The sequence below is a fragment of the Lissotriton helveticus genome, chromosome 7 (assembly GCF_964261635.1).
Source record: "Lissotriton helveticus chromosome 7, aLisHel1.1, whole genome shotgun sequence".
Classification (NCBI taxonomy): domain Eukaryota; kingdom Metazoa; phylum Chordata; class Amphibia; order Caudata; family Salamandridae; genus Lissotriton; species Lissotriton helveticus.
Window position 1 is genome coordinate 1,579,073,280 of NC_136068.1, and position 18,048 is coordinate 1,579,091,327.

Genomic DNA, 18,048 nt, shown 5'->3' on the forward strand with positions numbered 1-18,048 from the left:
TCTGTTTTGAAAGTAGATGTTTGAACAGGTGGCTCTGTCTTGCACTGCCCTGCCTCCTAATCTTCCTATGTCTCGCTGCATTGCGTACTGCCCTGTTCTCCCCGATCCGCCCTATAATAAGATGCTCACAGGGGCTGTCTTTGCCTCGAGGATACTCTTGCCCTGAACCACTCCCCTTTGTCCAGCAGCAACAAACCACTTCCATGCAGGATTCCAAATTTGTTGTTTATGATTGCACAACCATTTTTAAATAAAAAAATATTTATTATGCAAACATTTTGTTACTTTGTTAATGTAAATGCTTTTAAACTTTGACTGTGAACAGTATTTCTTAGGATGCAATCCGAATATCTGCAGTTACAAACATGGGGTTTTCCAACAAATACAGAGCCACTGGAAAAAATCTTGAATTCTTGGATTATTTCAGAGCGCAGATACTGACTGCATCAGAGGTTTGGTTAAATTCAGAGACATGCTGTGTCTCCATTACATTATCACCCAGATGTCTGTGTAGTCCTGGCGTCTCCAACCAATAGCTTGTAAGCTACTGGTAGCTTCCCGGCTACCTGAAAGTAGCTCTCCTGTTTGCACCCCAGCCATCCTAATTAAAAGCGTTTTCTTGGTTGAATTATTATATGTATACCAACATTGAGAGTGTATATTCTAGACGAAAATCTGCACATTTTCAGAACTTGTAAGCTGATGTTTGGAGAAAAACTGTTGAATTTCTAAAACTTTTTAAGTCGATAGTTGACTGATAAATTGAGTAGTGTTGTGGCAACTTTGTACTGATATTATTACTTTGGTACCAGGGGCATTGCAGCAATGGCTGTTATGTATTACCCATGCAGAGGCTTCTAAAATTGACAAAGCCTTTTTACATTACTGCTGGAACCCCGGTTTGATGCAGTGAGGTGATGACTACTAGCAATCTTGCATATGGTGGCCACTAATGTAATCTTGTTTCATGTAGTCACTATTATAAGATCACTAATATTAGTAGCTAGGGGTGATATCCATTAAATGCAAGTAACTCATATTATAGAAAAGGTTGTAGACCCCTGGTGTAGTCCCTGCAAGAATCAGAGGTAGTGGCTGTTAGGACTGCTCAGATTACACAAGAAATCAGTGCAGTGCCCAATACCTCAGGATTTACAGAAAACCATTGATGCCCTGCCTCACTTGCGGCATTGGATTTCAGCCGTGAGTGACCTACAAATGCATAGGTACCAACATTTGAAAAGAAATTCCATGGTCACTTTTCATCACAGCTATCAATTACTTACTTGAAAATTTACCATGCCCACTGCCCCAAAGTTCCGCCCAAACCAAACAATTAGCATAATTTAACTCTGCCTACTATCACAGTGCAGATTATAGGGTCTACTAAATGAAAAGAGAATTGCAGGGAATTGAGACGGGAATTTCAAACTTAAGGCCAAATTAGCTGAGTTGGAAAAAGTCTCCCAACGAACTGCATTGGAGCATTTTTCCAACTCAGCTACTTTAGCCTATAGTTGAAAATTCCCATTTTAATTCCTTGCAATTCTCTCTGAAGTGCAGTTGCCAGGACTGGCCAGAGATAGTGAATTACCCGGGACAGTCGCCAACTTGCAACGACTGTCTCGGCAAAAAAAGGACAGTTAGCAGCTGCACAAATCAGGAAGCAATTCGATTCATGTTTTTTTTTTTTTTTTTAGCATATTCGCATAAGTAAATTTATGTAAAATTAACCTAAACTGAAATCATTTACATAGTCATGATCATACAAATCTGACATTCGAGACTCATTATCTAAGCAGTAGTTTACAGTGTTCATATAGACTTTTAATGGCAGGGATGCATGCAGCAAATCATTAGGCTATTCTTAGCAACTCCAAAACTTCCTTTTTGATACCTCATCCATCTTGGTAAATAAGGTCTACACATTTTAATACTGCACCACATTTATATGTATATCATTATTCACTGTGTGTTGAGATTCGCTCAGGTGAAAACTAGGCACCCTGTGGCCTGGGGAACGATGCACATGCCCTGGGAAACACCCTTGTCAGGTAAAAAACTTGGTAAAAGCAAAAGCTGGCAAAACAAAATGTCCTTCAAAGTCGGTTTGCAATTTAGTAAAAATTAAAGCGAAGACAAAATTAGTTTCCTCATGCCCCCGGGAAACCCATGCTCGCTGAATCCAAGTAGGTGGACACAACATGCGTTGAATAGCAATACCAACAGACGCATGTGATGATAAATACTACAGGGCATCAGGTGCCAGCCTTCTTCACCTCTGAGAGGCTAGCTGCCACAGACTCAGGGTTGCTACTGGCACAGCAGAAAGACCCATAACTGCTCTGAAGGATCCCTGGGCTCGTAGTTTAGGGGAGTAGAGCCTCGGCACACACGCGTAGGGAATCCATCTCACTATGCTGGCTGCACTGGCATTGTAATGGTCAGCACCTGTAATAACAAGAACATTTGAAAAGTCCAGTTACATACACTGACACTCATCCTCCCAATCCGAGAGTCAATAAGACAACAAGAGGATGGCAGTAAGGGATTTTCTGTTGCACCACCTAACTATACACAGAAATTCAAGTAGATTGCTCTACATATGCTGCCCACCTCTTAGGTCCACTGCCACGGGACCATACAAAAATAGATAAACAACACGTAAATGGAGAGGCAGCAATGGAAATTATAAGATAATGTATCAATACATCAAAACGCAACACGTGTCCTTCATTGATATGAAAAAGTCCTGTTTTAATATGTCTTCTTGACACGATGATAAAAATAGACAGCCTATATTCTCAACATAGGATGATCAAAGAAACAGCCAACGCGTTTCGCCCGTTGAGGGCTTCCGGAGGGCAGGTTTTTCAGATTAATCGTAATCACACTTATTACCAGATGAATATGTATACACACATGTAAGCTTGTTGGTACAAATATCCTGTGCATGTAGCAGCAAAAACGAAAAGGGGGGGGACGTGACTTGGACACGATGTGAATCCCCAAAAAATTCCTTAAACAACGTAATATCTGTGTGAATCTTCCTTTTCCTTCAAAAGTAGTTCTCGGTTCCGCGATAAGGGTGTATACTATGATAGGCAACACTCCTAATAGGTCCTCTGTTTTTTAGAATGCCCCCATGTCGTCCACAGTATCTCGACTCCCTCTTCTGTTCAGCCAGATTTCGCGCGATTTGTGCTGCTACATGCACAGGATATTTGTACCAACAAGCTTACATGCGTGTGTACTTATTCATCTGGTAATAAGTGTGATTACAATCCTAGAGTTTGAACAACTTTGAACAAACTGCAGCAAGTACAAAACGCCGCTGCCAGGCTTTTGACAGACCTTCCCAGGTGGCAATCAGCCCGTCCGGCGCTGAAGGCGCTTCACTGGCTACCAGTCAGAGAGAGGGTGAAGTTCAAGGCACTTTGCATGGCCCACAAAATCCTGCAGGGGAAAGGGCCACCCATTCTTCGGGGTATGGTTCAATCTTACAAGGCCCCCCGTGCCCTTCGCTCAGACCACCAACATCTCCTGCAAGTCGCGAGAGTAAGAAAGGCCAGGACTGGCGGTAGAAGATTTTCCATCAATGTGGCAGTTCTATGGAATTCCCTTCCGCTTGCCCTGCGTTCTGAAACTGGCATCCTACGATTCCGTAAACTTTTAAAGACTCACCTGTTCCCTGCCTAATGAGTTGTCTCTGCTAGGGTTGCTCTCTCTGGATAAGCGCTGGGATGCCCAAGGGTAACCACGCGCGATACAAAACTCATTAATAATAATAATAGAGTCACAGCCTTGAGAAACACCCAAGTACACGTCCAGACAAGAGTGACCACTTACACGGTCTGTCTTCAAAGGAACAAGCGAGTATAAATCACCCTCATTGTGAATCAGGAACATATAACCTTCCCCCTCCACAACTAGTTTGGACTCATGAGCTGCAGAAGGGACACAGAAGACTCCAAACGATGCTATCACTTAAAACATTTGTAGGGTGGCACATGTGGTACTCCATAGATACATCACTGGCCCATGATAAAATCACTTATGTTGAATTACGTAATTGTCGTTTAATGCCGTCCATGACTTTTAGGAAAACTGATTTTTTTCTAAAAACGTTACCTTTTAAATCTGTTGTTGATGCTGCATTTTATATGTAAACACACATGATGACTCTGCGAATCCTGCACTTTACTCTCGTTATTCATGAATTCTCTATTTTGTACATGTGAGTGCACAAAGTATGCAGATGTGTCTATGTAGTTTCATATGCTTGGGCTGAGATGAACCAGTAGCATAAAGTGGCAAAGGAGCACAGTTAGTCCCAAAGGAGAAAGGAACAACTGGTACCATGAGGGCGCGGAGAAACATTGGAAGCATGAGGGGAGGAGGGGCAGAGAAATAAAGAATGAATTAAAAACTTGAAGAGCCAGCTTCTACCCAATACTTGCACTGGAAGACAGTGGCAGCTGGTATTTGAAGGCAGTGGGGGGGCAGGTTGTGGGGTAGGGGAGGAGGGAATTAAATATTTTTAATTTACACTTACCTGTTTGCCGCTGCCACCCGCCGTTGCTGCCTCCTCCTCTCGGTCCTCTTCCCCGCTTCAAAGGCAGGAAGCCGGATGCACCCGGCTCCCAGTCTCCTGATAGCCAAACACAACGCTGCAATGCAGCATTGTGATTTGCCAGATAATGGGAGGCTGGGCATGTTCTCCATGCAGGTAGTAATGAGAACATGAAAAGTGTGCATGACGGTTTGGCCGCTCAGAGACGGCCAGCCAAAGCCTCATGCACACTTGGAGCGGGCAAACCACTCCTCCTCTGGGAGCAGAACAGCCCACCCCTCCCCAGCTGAACAAGGGGAAAAATAAAATAATGATAATAATGAGTTCTTATCATTTTATTTTTTCCTTTTTCGACTTGCTCAGTGGGGCGACGCTCCTCCACCTTAGAGCTAGAACCGTCACTTCAAGAAGACTCATAAGCCCAACTATAGGTTTTGCACAGAGTTATTTTTTTCAAGCAGGGAATTCCATTACAACATTTAGCAGCTAAAATGAAAACGAGCTGCCTCCCCACACACATTTTGGTGATAGGAGGCACCTATAGAAGATGGCTAAGGAAGAAAGCATGAGTCTGGGAGGGAAGAAGATAATAGGCAACTTTATGATAAGAGTGCTTGACTGTACAGGCCACTTGGCAAATGTAAACTGCCTTAAATATTTTATGGTTGGCCGGAGGAAGCCAGTGTAGATCAACCGGGCGAGCCAAGATAGACGAGTGTGCTGGAAGAATGAGCTGGAGCTTATGGGTCAAGTATTCTGGTATATCAAGAAGAGCGAGTTATAGTAAAAGGGTTCTACGAATCTAGCAAATAATCTCACGGCTAGACTGGTAATATGACCTGGACCGAGTTCATTTGCTAGAGACGGCCAATACATGATTTGTGAGGGAAAGAAACGAACTAAGAAGCAGTGGAATGGTAAAGGAGTAATGTAGGTTCCAAAGGGATAGTAAAGTGACAATAGAGTTCTTGAAAAGGTTCTTGAGCAGAGACAGCCCTAGTGGGTACAAATACATTCTTTACAATGCGCAAACTCTCACATGAAGAGTTTCCAGCTGAACAAATGTAGGAAGAGGAAAGGCCTTCACGTTCAGCTCTTAATATGCCTTAATTATAGGTAGCAAGAGGGAGCCTCGAGGCATTGTAGCCTGACATGGCATACAGCACTTTCACCCTGTGGACAAGAATAAAGCATCAGCAGCCTTCTTAGAGGTGGGAGAAGGGTCAGGAGTTTTGGGGAACCTCCTGAAGTGGTCAAGAAATGGTAAGCCAAACAATGCCATTCTCAAGGATATAATGAAAAGGAAAGGCTAGGAGAGCATGAAGGAATAGAAAAGAAGAGGCAGCATAAGACAACAATTATAACAAGCATTTGCAATGCAATAGGTCTCGCATTTGGAAAAGTTTGAGCTATTGGCATTGTGAATGACAAACTTTTTATCTATGTGTTGGTTTTGAAAACAGATAAATAAATAGTATTGTCATTTACAATGCCGATAGCTTAAACTCTTGCATTGTAAATGACAATGCCTTTTATTTATGTTTTTAAAAAAGAAAAAGAAATAATAATGCATTGTCATTTATAATACCAATAGCTCAAACTCGTGTGAATGCGAGACCTATTGCATTGCAAATGCTTTTTTTTACTTTGCTTATGTGATGGCAATAAATATCCAGCATAGTGAAACACTAACTTAAACCCTGACCCTTCTTCCCAAGACCAGTTCCTGTAGAGTCTCCCAAATATTTACTGGCCTTATCTGCACTGGATATTTTTCGATCCCTTTGCACCCTTTTTTTGGGACACTCTGGGTCAGAGACCTACTAGAGCCAAATTTCGGGGTGGTAGCTACTAAAAATGTCAGGGGGGATAATGCTTCCAGCAATAGGCAGAGCGGAGATGAAGGGGTGAAAAAACAACAAAGCTTAGTTAACACGTAAATGGTCTTTTAAAACTGAGGCCAGGCACTACAGGTAAGGAGCAGGGGCATAAAAACGGTCCCAAAGAGGTTATTAGCCTAATTTAAGCAATTACATCTCGGGGTGTAATTTATAAAAAAAAATAAAGGTAAACAGAAGTAGAGACTGCTGCACAACAACAATGTAACACGAGGGTTGCAATCTGCTTAACTTTAGAATGAGGGCCATATTTCCAGAATAGTGGTCAATAAAGTTTTTCTATGCTACTCCCAAACAAAATACTGACGGCCACGGGTTTAATGCACGGCACAGTCAATCCATGCAAAAGGTGAAAAATATCCTCAGCCTGGGCAGCAGAACAGAACATTTTCCTCAAAGAAAGCGTAGGTGCAGGCCAAGCATCCGAGGTGCAAGCTCCGAAATTAAAACTAAAAGCCTCCTCCTACCTCATAGTCTCGTCCAACTCAAGTTTGAGTGTGACTCCAGCTTGCAAGTGGAGAAGAAGCGTCGCTCTGCCAGAGACGGGCGCGCTAGGAAACATAAAGCTGCCGCTCACCTCCTGAATGGCCTTGCAGCCACGTAGGCCGATCACCCTGCATGCCGCGATCACAGGGAAGAGCGCCTTGATAGAAAACAACACTGACCGTGAGCTGCAAAAAACATCTCAGATGTGGTGTGGATTATTGATTCGCCATGCTGCGCGCCTTGTAGCTGACAAGGTTTGAGATTGCTGTGCGACATTTTCATAACTTCAGTGTGTAGTTATGAGTGACATTTCAAATACTATGAGTAACTTGCGCTAAAAGGGGCGTGGGAACAATGCCAGCGAGCTGCTCTGTTAATTTATTTCAAAGAAAGGAAACACCCGGTCACTGTTTTTAGTTCTGCAACTTTATTTTTTAGAGCAGAATTGCACCTTAAGTGATTGAATCCTTGGGCGCTCGACTTATTTTGTATGAAAAATTAGATAGAAAGTTTTTTTTTTAACCATATTTAAGGAAAAGTCCGAGGTTTACTCGTTGTCCTGCACAGAGGCGTATATTTACAAGTACTGAAAACAATTATTTACAAATATCAAGCACAATTATTACAATACAAAAGACAAAACATTAAACACTTATGACCGAACAAATCAGAAATGTCACTTCTTGTGATAGTACCCTACTAACTATTTCAACCAGGCCACTATAATACAACTTTTATTACAACTCTGGTCTGGTGTCATGAAGGCATGCAGTTCGTTTGTGTTCACTTTGTTACATATGACATATTGAACAAGCCTTATATGAAAAAGAAAAGAAAAGAAAAACATTCGAAATTAAAGCGAATGTATAAGAAGCCGACGGGTTTCCGAGTCCGTATTTTACTTATCGGGCTCTTCTTCAGGGCTTTGAGTTGGGTACCTTATCGTAGAATTTTATGCTGATTTGATCCGTTTCTTAAGGGATCTTGACTGAAACAATTCCCTGTGTTATAATTTTGGAGTGATACATGTCTTCCAGTCAGTATTTCTTATTATTTGTTTGGGCAGTTCATTAGTATTTATTGTTGTTTAACAAGGCGAGGTGCACCGTACTTTTCCCAGACGAGGTTGAAGAGGGAGTGAAATCCGCCACCTCTTTTTACTCTGTTTGTGGATCACCATTTATTTCGTTCGGTTCGGAAGCATGCCGGATGCTGGGTTTTTCGGTAGGTGGGGGTGCTACCCTTTACAGTCTCAATTAAAGATTGCCGCGTGTGCTGCAGTTTTCAATGGTGCTTCCATCTGCCACAAAAATCACTCGTGTGGTGATCCACAAACAGAGTAAAAAGAGGTGGCGGATTTCACTCCCTCTTCAACCTCGTCTGGGAAAAGTACGGTGCACCTCGCCTTGTTAAACAACAATAAATACTAATGAACTGCCCAAACAAATAATAAGAAATACTGACTGGAAGACATGTATCACTCCAAAATTATAACACAGGGAATTGTTTCAGTCAAGATCCCTTAAGAAACGGATCAAATCAGCATAAAATTCTACGATAAGGTACCCAACTCAAAGCCCTGAAGAAGAGCCCGATAAGTAAAATACGGACTCGGAAACGCGTCGGCTTCTTATACATTCGCTTTAATTTCGAATGTTTTTCTTTTCTTTTCTTTTTCATATAAGGCTTGTTCAATATGTCATATGTAACAAAGTGAACACAAACGAACTGCATGCCTTTATGACACCAGACCAAAGTTGTATTATAGTGGCCTGGTTGAAATAGTTAGTAGGGTACTATCACAAGAAGTGACATTTCTGATTTGTTCGGTCATAAGTGTTTAATGTTTTGTCTTTTGTATTGTAATAATTGTGCTTGATATTTGTAAATAATTGTTTTCAGTACTTGTAAATATACGCCTCTGTGCAGGACAACGAGTAAACCTCGGACTTTTCCTTAAATATGGTTAAAAAAAAACTTTCTATCTAATTTTTCATACAAAATAAGTCGAGCGTCCAAGGATTCAATCACTTAGGGTGCAATTCTGCTCTAAAAAATAAAGTTGCAGAACTAAAAACAGTGACCGGGTGTTTCCTCTTTCTTTGAAATATAGTATATGTTGTCCAACCCGGCCACAGTGTAGGACACAACCCCATGTGTAAAAAAACTGTTAATTAATTTGGCGCATGCTGAGTAAAAGCAACAATGAAAACCAAACATAAGCAAACACTTAATTTAGGACATTTTTAGAGATAAGGTCCAGTGTGGAAACCAGGATATTCACACCAAAGTCAGCGGCTTAGCCGTCCATTACACCATCCCTAAATCAAAGTTATCCTCCAAGCAAACTGAAGGTCGGCAAACTCGTAAACAACACAGGTGGAAACAATCCTTTTAAACACGCGACGGAGTTAATCTACAAACATGAGACCGTAAATTGAGCAAAGAAATAAAAGAAATACGTGACCATCTGCAGTGAATCTTACTGGGCTCATTCGCCATGCTTACTAAGTAAAAACAAGCAGCCGCTATGATGATATAAATATGAAAGCAGAGGAACGTGAAGCGGCCGCCATGATGACAAAAATATATACATGAAAGCGGCGACTAGAGGAACTTTACCTGTTTGAAGCTGCTTAATCTGCGTTGTTCCTTAGGGCATCCCCCAACATCCCGAGGCAGCATTCTCGTAGCTGCAAACAGTAATTAGCATGCCCGGCAATGTAAGTGAGGGGGGGGGGGGGAGTGCAATACCGGGGTCTGCTAACAGTGGAGGCCATAGAGTGACCCTCATCAATCGGCTCCTCCGCCAGAGCTAGTTCCATGCACAGTTACCTCTGCCAGTATTGTTGGAGTGATCTTTTTCAGGCGGCCCTTGCAGATGAGCTTTCTACTTTCGCCCTGCTCTCTACGGGTGCCGTGCTACAACATGAATGTGCACATCAAATTAAGTGGACACTGTGCCCAAACGAGGCGCCATTGTTAACAAGCATTACGGGCGCTCTAATGGGGCACTTTAAACAAAGAAAGTGAAATTAGCCACGACATCTACGGCGATTGCTGCTCGATGGTGTGTGGGAGGGGTGTTCTTTGCAGGGAAGCATTATGAGCGCTGTAACGGGGCGCTTCTAGAACAAGTCGGCCTGGAGCGGAGAACAGCCTAAGAGACGCGGGAGGGCATGAGCGTGACGCCGTGAGCGTGCACGTTAGCGTTCCCTGCGGCTCCTGCCAGTGGCGGCCCTGCAAAGCTAGAAGCGCGTTCACAGACCTGAGCTCGTGCCCATACTAGAATCGGCTCGTGCACAGGCCTGTCTCCAGGTCTGTCTCCCTTGGAGGCAAACACTGCAGCTATAAGTCTCGTTGGCGGCAGCGCTTCACGCTGCAACGCCAGCGAGACCTAAAAAGGCCAAAACATGACATTTTATAATTTTACACCCTTCTTGTCAAAAATGTAACTTAAAGTATCTACAATTTAGTTCAATTCAAAGATTTTTTTCCAGAATACATTTCCATAAAATCCAACACAAATACATACAAGCCAATAAATGTATTTATCTTGGATGTGTGTGTGCCCCCGGCCCTCCGCAGGCTCCCAACAGGGTGCTTTGGCTCGGCGGAGGGTTGGCCATAGGGCCTGGTTTGCGTCAGGCCCAGTGGTCAACTCACCACAAGCAGGCAATCCGGGAGGGGGAAACGCAGACCGCTCCCCAGGCCTATTTTAGCCCTGGGGACCCAATTTCTTGGGGCACAGCCATCAAAAACTAGGGGGACATTTCATCCCCCCTCCCACTCCCTCCAAAGACGATTTGACCCTGGGACCCCAGCCCAGCTCTGTACGTTTTTTATTTGGGAGGGTGGCATACAGCCCCCGGGCTGATTTTGGCCCCATGGACCCCATTCCCCAGGGACCAGTCACTCAATAATTGTGGGTGTCCTGGCCCCACCCAGTGTCTCTGCGGCTCTCCTTATGGTCTCTGCCGGCTTCTTGCCTCAAGCGGGAGCCGGCCCTGCTTCCGCAAGCAGGGAGCAGCAAAAATGCTGCTACCTGCGTGCAGGAGTAATTTTTCCATCTGTTTCCCTGTCCGCTTCACAGCGCGCTGGGAAATAATTTAAAAGTCTGCTCCCAGCGGGAGGGAACATTTTTCCTGCTCCTCCGCTGGGTGCTGACTTAATGTTAGCTGGTGCTTGGCGGCACCTTTAAACTGGAAAACATGTACTCTGACCAGCGATGATGGGCCATGAAATAAGGGACAAATTACCTAATGTGTCTGACCCCACAACAAAGAGGAGGATATATCATTAGGACAGCGGTACATGAAAGTATGCGTCCTGCAAGTCCAAGGACACCCTCCAATCCCTAGATCTAGAGCAGAGAGGAACTTGGCCAGGGTTAACAGCTTGAGTTTTTCCTTCCAAAGGAAGTACTGAGGAACCGACGGTCCAAAATCATTACCTGGAAGGGGAGTAGCACCTTCTCCCCCTCGGGGAACTTTCTTCAGTGTTCTTTCAGCCAGCAATACCTGTACTTCTTTTGCAAGGGTAGAGGATATGTTCCTCCGAAGTCTGAGCAAAAACAGGAGGGAAGGTGACAGAAAAGGAATGACATAATCAGACTGAACAACCTGCATGGCCCACAGGTCTGAGGTAACTGCACTGGTTGTATGTCTAAACAACTACTGCCTAAACCACGACTTCCTTAACAACGAAAGCCTAACCACGAGATTTTCTCAACCACTACCTTTTTTTAACACAACTTCCTAAACCACGTAATTTAACATCTCGTGTTTTGCCAGTAGATGGCACTATTGTAATTACAATTCTTCTTGAGTGAACCACTCGTAAAAAATCAACGGATCTAAATCTACTTTTTAAAATATTTTTTACAACGCATACCATTAGCTATTTTTTTTTCTTTTTCCTTTCTTTGGGGGGGGGGGGGGGGGGGAGGGGGGAGACCCCCCCACACCCCCCCCCCCTAATGTTCCCTTAATTCTGAGGAGTGTAGTGGAGAGACTCGTGGTTCAGGGAAGTCGTGCTTAATAAAAGTCGTGGTTTAAGAAAGTTGTGGTTCCGGCTTCGTTGTTCAGGTAAGTCGTTTTAAAATGATCGTTGTTAAGGATGTTTCCCAACTGCACTATAGCAAGGTAGATAAAAACATATTCTGCCCCTACTGGCTGCAAATGACCATCACAGGAGGAATCAAGGCGACTTAGTGGCAGTTGCGCCAGGTGCAGCGGAGGAAGAGGATCGACCTCGGCAGTGCCCATGTCCTCTGCACTGCTGTGTCCCACTAGAGCCACCTTTGGTGGTAAACCAGATCTTGGGAGTAATCTGTAAACTTGCAGTATTGTTGGTGGACCAGGCAGGCTGGTGATAGCAAGCCAAGGAGCATAGCACAGCTACCTTTGAACCACTCCGATGTGAATCTGAAGTATCCCTAAACAGCACATCCGTAACGGATTCCTGCACACATCCGGAATAGCCCATGGTGAGTATCCAGTAATAACAGTGAATCAATTCACTACTACCCACAGGATATCCAGTGGAGTGTGTGGTGTCCAGATCGGTCCACAAAATTTACTTAGCTATGTCCTGTCTATTGTGCGCTGCCTGGATAGGATATTTTGTGACTCCACAGGGCAAGAGCTCTCTCGTCATATCCCATAGAGTATGAGTACATCTATGAGTACATCTCCCAAACAAGCAAACAGCATTGAGAGAACTCATCCCCCAAACTGGAAATACAGAAAACCCCTTACAAAGCACATGCACTTAGCTTCTCTGTCAGGCAGGGCAGAAGGGAAGACAATCCAATTAACCTTGCTGGCCAAGATACTCTGGCTTGGGCTACTGCGTCAAAAAGGCTCGGTCCATAGAGCATGTCTACGGCATCTAGCAATGGGGCAACTCACCAGCAGCACCAACATGGTTTGGACCACGCAACCATCAAAGCTTCTGTCAGGGCTTCACTTAAGAGCAACAAAGGCTCTGAATTTGAAGAGCTTCGATCATTCTTATGGTCTAAATACAAACCAGCATCAGTATAATGAGGGGGTAACAAACAGTCAGCCTCCTCTTCAGCATTTTCGTCATGCAGAACATTCTGAAGGCGTTATATCGTATCTGAATCTAACCCAAACCTGGCCTGTCTCAACACCCGATATACTGGTGTTGAGACAAATGTGCTGCAGGACAATCTTTCAGCACCAAGGACTGTACCTCAGTGATCATACAACATGACATCATTCCACTCCAGATCTGAAATTGGCATTGGGCTCATATCCAGAACCAGTGCCTCTGAAGCGGAGGACGTTACTGAACCAGCAGGAACCAGCGAGGCTTTCAGCAAAGGAGTGGAGGCGTTGGTCTGGATCCATCAGGGAGCTAGGCTGAGGCCCAGTGAGTCTGTTGGCACAGTGGAGGAACCCATCCCAGCAGCGGAAGTCCTACGGGTGGTGCCGGCAGAACCATAGAGCCTAAACGTGCCCCTGGTGGGTCCAGAATCGTGGCAGCAGCACGTCCTTGCTGAAGGCCTCCATCAGCTGCACAGTCGAAGATGACTGAGAGCGACCCTTGACCTTGCCAGGTAGGTTGATCCCCCCCCCCCCTGCAGCTCCACCAGTGCTTGTGCCAGCATCCTTCTGTTCTGCCCATTCCTGGGCGCTGTTTTTCCCTTGGCCCCCTCCTGCCCACTGCTCAATTTCCCGTTGCTGCTGCCCCTGCGGCCCCGCCCCCCCGCACCCATTCGCCGTCCCCTGCCTCCCAGCTGCTCCTCCCTCCCAGCTCCCCTTCAAATGGCGCCAGCTGCGCGGCCGCGCCGCTGGCGTGCTGCTGGCGCGCCTAAGGCAAGCCCGTCTGCGCCCATCCGCGCCGAGCACCAGAAACCCTGGACCCCGGGAACGCCACAACACCAAACTCCACTACGACGCCAGCAGCCTCCACGCACTCAACGCCAGCCGAAACCACACCTGCTTCCAGGCCACGCCGAAATGGACCCACAGACCCTTCTCCTGCCGCACCTGCAGCTTCACCTGCGACAGAACCACCAAACCTCCAAGGACTGGACCCAACTACCTCCGCTGCATACTCAACACCCGCTCCGCATGCAAACACGCTGTCGAGCTCTAGGATCTGCTCGACACCTCCGCCCCAGACGTGGCCTTCCTGACCAAAATCTGGTGGAACGACTCCTCGGCGTCCGACATCGCTACAAGGTCACCCGCAGGGATCGCACCAACGGAACCGGAGGAGGAATAGCCATCATCCACAAATCCACCCTCAAGGTTGCCACCCACGCAGATGACACCCTCCACACCGCCGAACACCTGCACTTCCGGATCCACACCGACCCCAACACCACCCTCAGAGGAACACTTATCTACAGACCCCGCGGACCCCGGGCTCAGTTCAGCGACTCCATCGCCGACCACGCCAGCACCCACGCACTCGCTTCCACGGACTACATCCTCCTCGGGGACCTGAAATTCCACCTTGAGAACAACAACAACGTCAACTCAGCCACCCTGATCGACAACCTCGCCAACCTCGGCCTCAAACAATTTGTCACCGTACTCACCCACGCCGCCGGCCACACGCTGGACCCCGTCTTCTTCACAGGCACCCACGTCACCTTCGACCACACCACCGAACACCACTGGACCGACCACCGCTGCATTCATTTCACCTTCAAGAAACCAACCACGCACCACCGCACCCAACAGCTGCCTCGCCGCTGCTGGAGCAAAGTCACCGAAGACCAGCTGATCACCACCCTCGCCCAGAACCCACCTACCAACCCCACCAACCAAGACGCCGCAGCCCGCAACCTCAGACAGTGGATCGACGACTGCGCCAACACCCTCGCTCCGCTCAAGAAACCCTCCAACAACCACGCCAGCAAGAGAGCCACCTGGTTCACTGACGAGCTCCAGACCTCCAAACGCGCATGCCGGAAACTGGAGAAAATATGGCTCCGCGAACGCATACCGGACAACCACGCAGCCCACAAGGACGCCACCCGCAGACATCATCACCACCTCATCAGATTAGCCAAGAGATCCTCCTTCAAAGACCACTTGGACAACAACGAACACGACAGCAAAGAGCTCTTCAGCATCGTAAAGGAACTCTCCAACCCCAGCGCCAACGACATCCCGCCCTCACAAGAACTGTGCGACTCACTAGCCATCTCCTTCCACCGCAAGATCGCGGACATCCACGACAGCTTCAATACCACAACCTCCCCGACTACGCCAGACTCTACCTCCCCTGCGAACACCACCAGCGCCTTCCGCCTGACCTCCTGGTCCAACGTCAACGACGACGAGACACACAAAGTCATGAACTCCATCCACTCAGGATCTCCGTCAGACCCGTGCCCACACCACGTATTCAACAGAGCCGACGCAGCAATCGTACCCCAACTACGGACGGTCATCAACATCTCCTTCGAAACAGCGACATTCCCGGAAAGCTGGAAGCACGCTGAAATCAACGCCCTCCTCAAGAAACCCAAGGTGGACCCCAAGGACCTCAAGAGCTTCAGGCCCATCTCCCTGCTCCCGTTCCCGGCAAAGGTCATCGAGTAAATCGTCAACAGGCAACTGGTCCGCCACCTGTAAGACAACAACATCTTGGACCCGTCCCAGTCCGGATTCAGACGAAACCACAGCACCAAGACAGCACTCATCGCCGCCACAGACGACATAAGGCGCCAACTAGACAATGGTGAAACATCAACCCTCATCCTCCTGGACCTGTCGGCTGCCTTCGACACGGTCTGCCATCGTACTCTAAAGACACGCCTCCTAGAAGCCGGAATCCAAGAGAAGGCCCTTGACTGGACTACGTCCTTCCTCTCCGGCAGAACCCAGATCGTCCGCCTTCCACCCTTCCGATCCAAAGCCACCGACATCATCTGCGTCCCCCCCCCAGGGCTCATCCCTCAGCCAGACGCTGTTCAACATCTACATGGCCCCCCTCACACGTGTCCCGCCAGCACGACCTCAACATCATCTCCTACGCCGACGACACCCAGCTCATCCTCTCCCTCACCAAGGACCCTCACACTGCCAAAACCAACCTCCACGAGGGAATGAAGGCTGTCGCCGACTGGATGAGGAGTAGTCGTCTGAAGCTGAACTCAGACAAGACGGAGGTACTCATCCTTGGACTCACCCCATCAGCCTGGGACGACTCCTGTTGGCCGACCACACTGGGAACAACACCAACACCCACCGACCATGCACGCAACCTAGGATTCATCCTCGACTCCTCCCTCTCCATGGCTAAGCAGGTCAGCGCCGTCTCCTCCTCCTGCTACAACACCCTCCGCATGATCTACAAGTGGATACCGACCGAAACAAGAAGAACGGTGACACAGGCCCTCGTCAGCAGCAGACTGGACTACGGCAATGCACTCTACGCAGGAATCCCAACCAAACACCTACGACGACTGCAACGCATCCAAAACGCCTCCGCCCGGCTGATCGTCAACGTCCCAAGCCGCAGCCACATCACCCCCCACCTGAGATCTACACTGGCTCCCCATCGACAAGAAGATCACCTTCAAGCTCCTCACCCAGGCACACAAAGCACTCCACAACACCGGACCAGCCTACCCTAACAGCAGACTCAGCTTCCACACCCCCACCCGCCAGCTCCGCTCTGCCAGCCTCGCCCTAGCCGCTGTCTCCCGCATCCAACGAACGACCTCCGGCGGCAGATCCTTCTCCTACCTCGCCGCCAAGACCTGGAACACCCTCCCTACCCACAAACGGCAGACCCAAGACCTACTCGCCTTCAAAAGACTCCTCAAGACCTGGCTCTTCAAGCAGTAGCAGCACCCCCTCCCCTCAGCGCCTTGAGACCCTCACAGGTAAGTAGCGCGCTCTACAAGTTCTCTGATTGATTGATTGAGAAATGTGGGGGGCCCATCGGCCTCAACAGGGGCAGAGGGTCGGATTTGGACAAGTGGTGCAGAGCCTGGCTGTTTGAGTGACACCTGCTCGATCTGCCCCTGAAGCAGAAAAACAAGGAGGGGACTCCCACATGGACCTCTTGTGCTCCTGGCAAGACTTACCTTTTAACTTTTCCTTAATGGTGTTCCGTCCTTGTGTATGGCAACATACAGCTTCGCCTTTCGCTCCCTGATGGATTTTGAATGCATGAGGGAGCATTTGTCATATGACGAATCATGTTTGGATCTGAGATACCAAAGGTAGCAGGGTTGAAGTGGCCTTTAGGATAATGTGGAAGTGCCAGAAGGGCAGTCTAACAGGTCCCTTGCTTAGCAGCAAACACAAATGCATGCAGACTCCCTTGCCCTCCAAAACACCTATAGAGCATGTCTTTAATAGTTCAAGAACAGCCCCATTTGCAAATGTGGGGCACTTTTTTAGCTATCTGATTCGCTAATGTGTGCCACTTTGTTTTAGCGCCTAGGCTTATTTTCTGTCCCAGTCAGAGCCTGAAAGGAAGACATTGTGTGCATCTGTAACAGACGTCTGCTTCTTGCAGGTTAAGAAAGGACTGAAGGCTTGGGTCTTGAGGATAGGCATATAGACTAACACACTGTTGAAACTAAAAATGTCAGTAAAACAGTGACAGCATTTCGGGAATCGAACACTGGTCGACTCCCCACGCCGCACGGCCCCTCCTGGATGCCCGTGGCTGCCCACTGCTGCTGCTACCGAGGGCTCGCCGCTGGTATGCCCCTGGTACCTGTCTCGTTGGTACTGTACTGCTGCTCTGTTTCTCACCCATTCCTGGCTGTTTATTTTGTTTCTACTGTTCTTTTGGTACTGTATTGTTGCTCTGTTTCTCCCCCATTCCTGGCTGTTATTTCTGTTTTATTGTGCCTCTGACTTCCGTTCCTTTTGCGCCCTTGCCCTCTGTGCCCCCCCGCTCCCCGCCGCTGCTCCCCTGCGGCCCGGCCCCCTTTTGCCTTCTGTGCCCCGTGCCCTCGCCCATTGGCCGCCCCGCTCCCGCCTCCCAGCTGCACCTCCCTCCCACTTGGCCTCTTATGGAGGGCGCCGCGCGGAAGCGCCAAAGACAAGCCCGTCTGTGCCCGTCCGCGCCTGGACCGCGCCC

At 47.6% G+C, this 18,048-nt stretch overlaps 1 protein-coding gene across 3 annotated transcripts in view; it reads right to left on the reverse strand.

Annotated features, from left to right (window-relative positions):
- Positions 1–1,681: 1,681 nt before the first annotated feature.
- Positions 1,682–18,048, reverse strand: part of PIH1D1 (PIH1 domain containing 1) — a 212,552-nt gene continuing 196,185 nt past the window's right edge. For all 3 annotated transcript variants that reach the window (XM_078655100.1, XM_078655103.1, XM_078655101.1), the window contains exon 11: positions 1,682–2,451. In XM_078655100.1, coding sequence (XP_078511226.1) covers positions 2,416–2,451 — 36 coding nt within the window. In that variant the 3' untranslated portion in view covers positions 1,682–2,415. The remainder of the gene's footprint in view (positions 2,452–18,048) is intronic.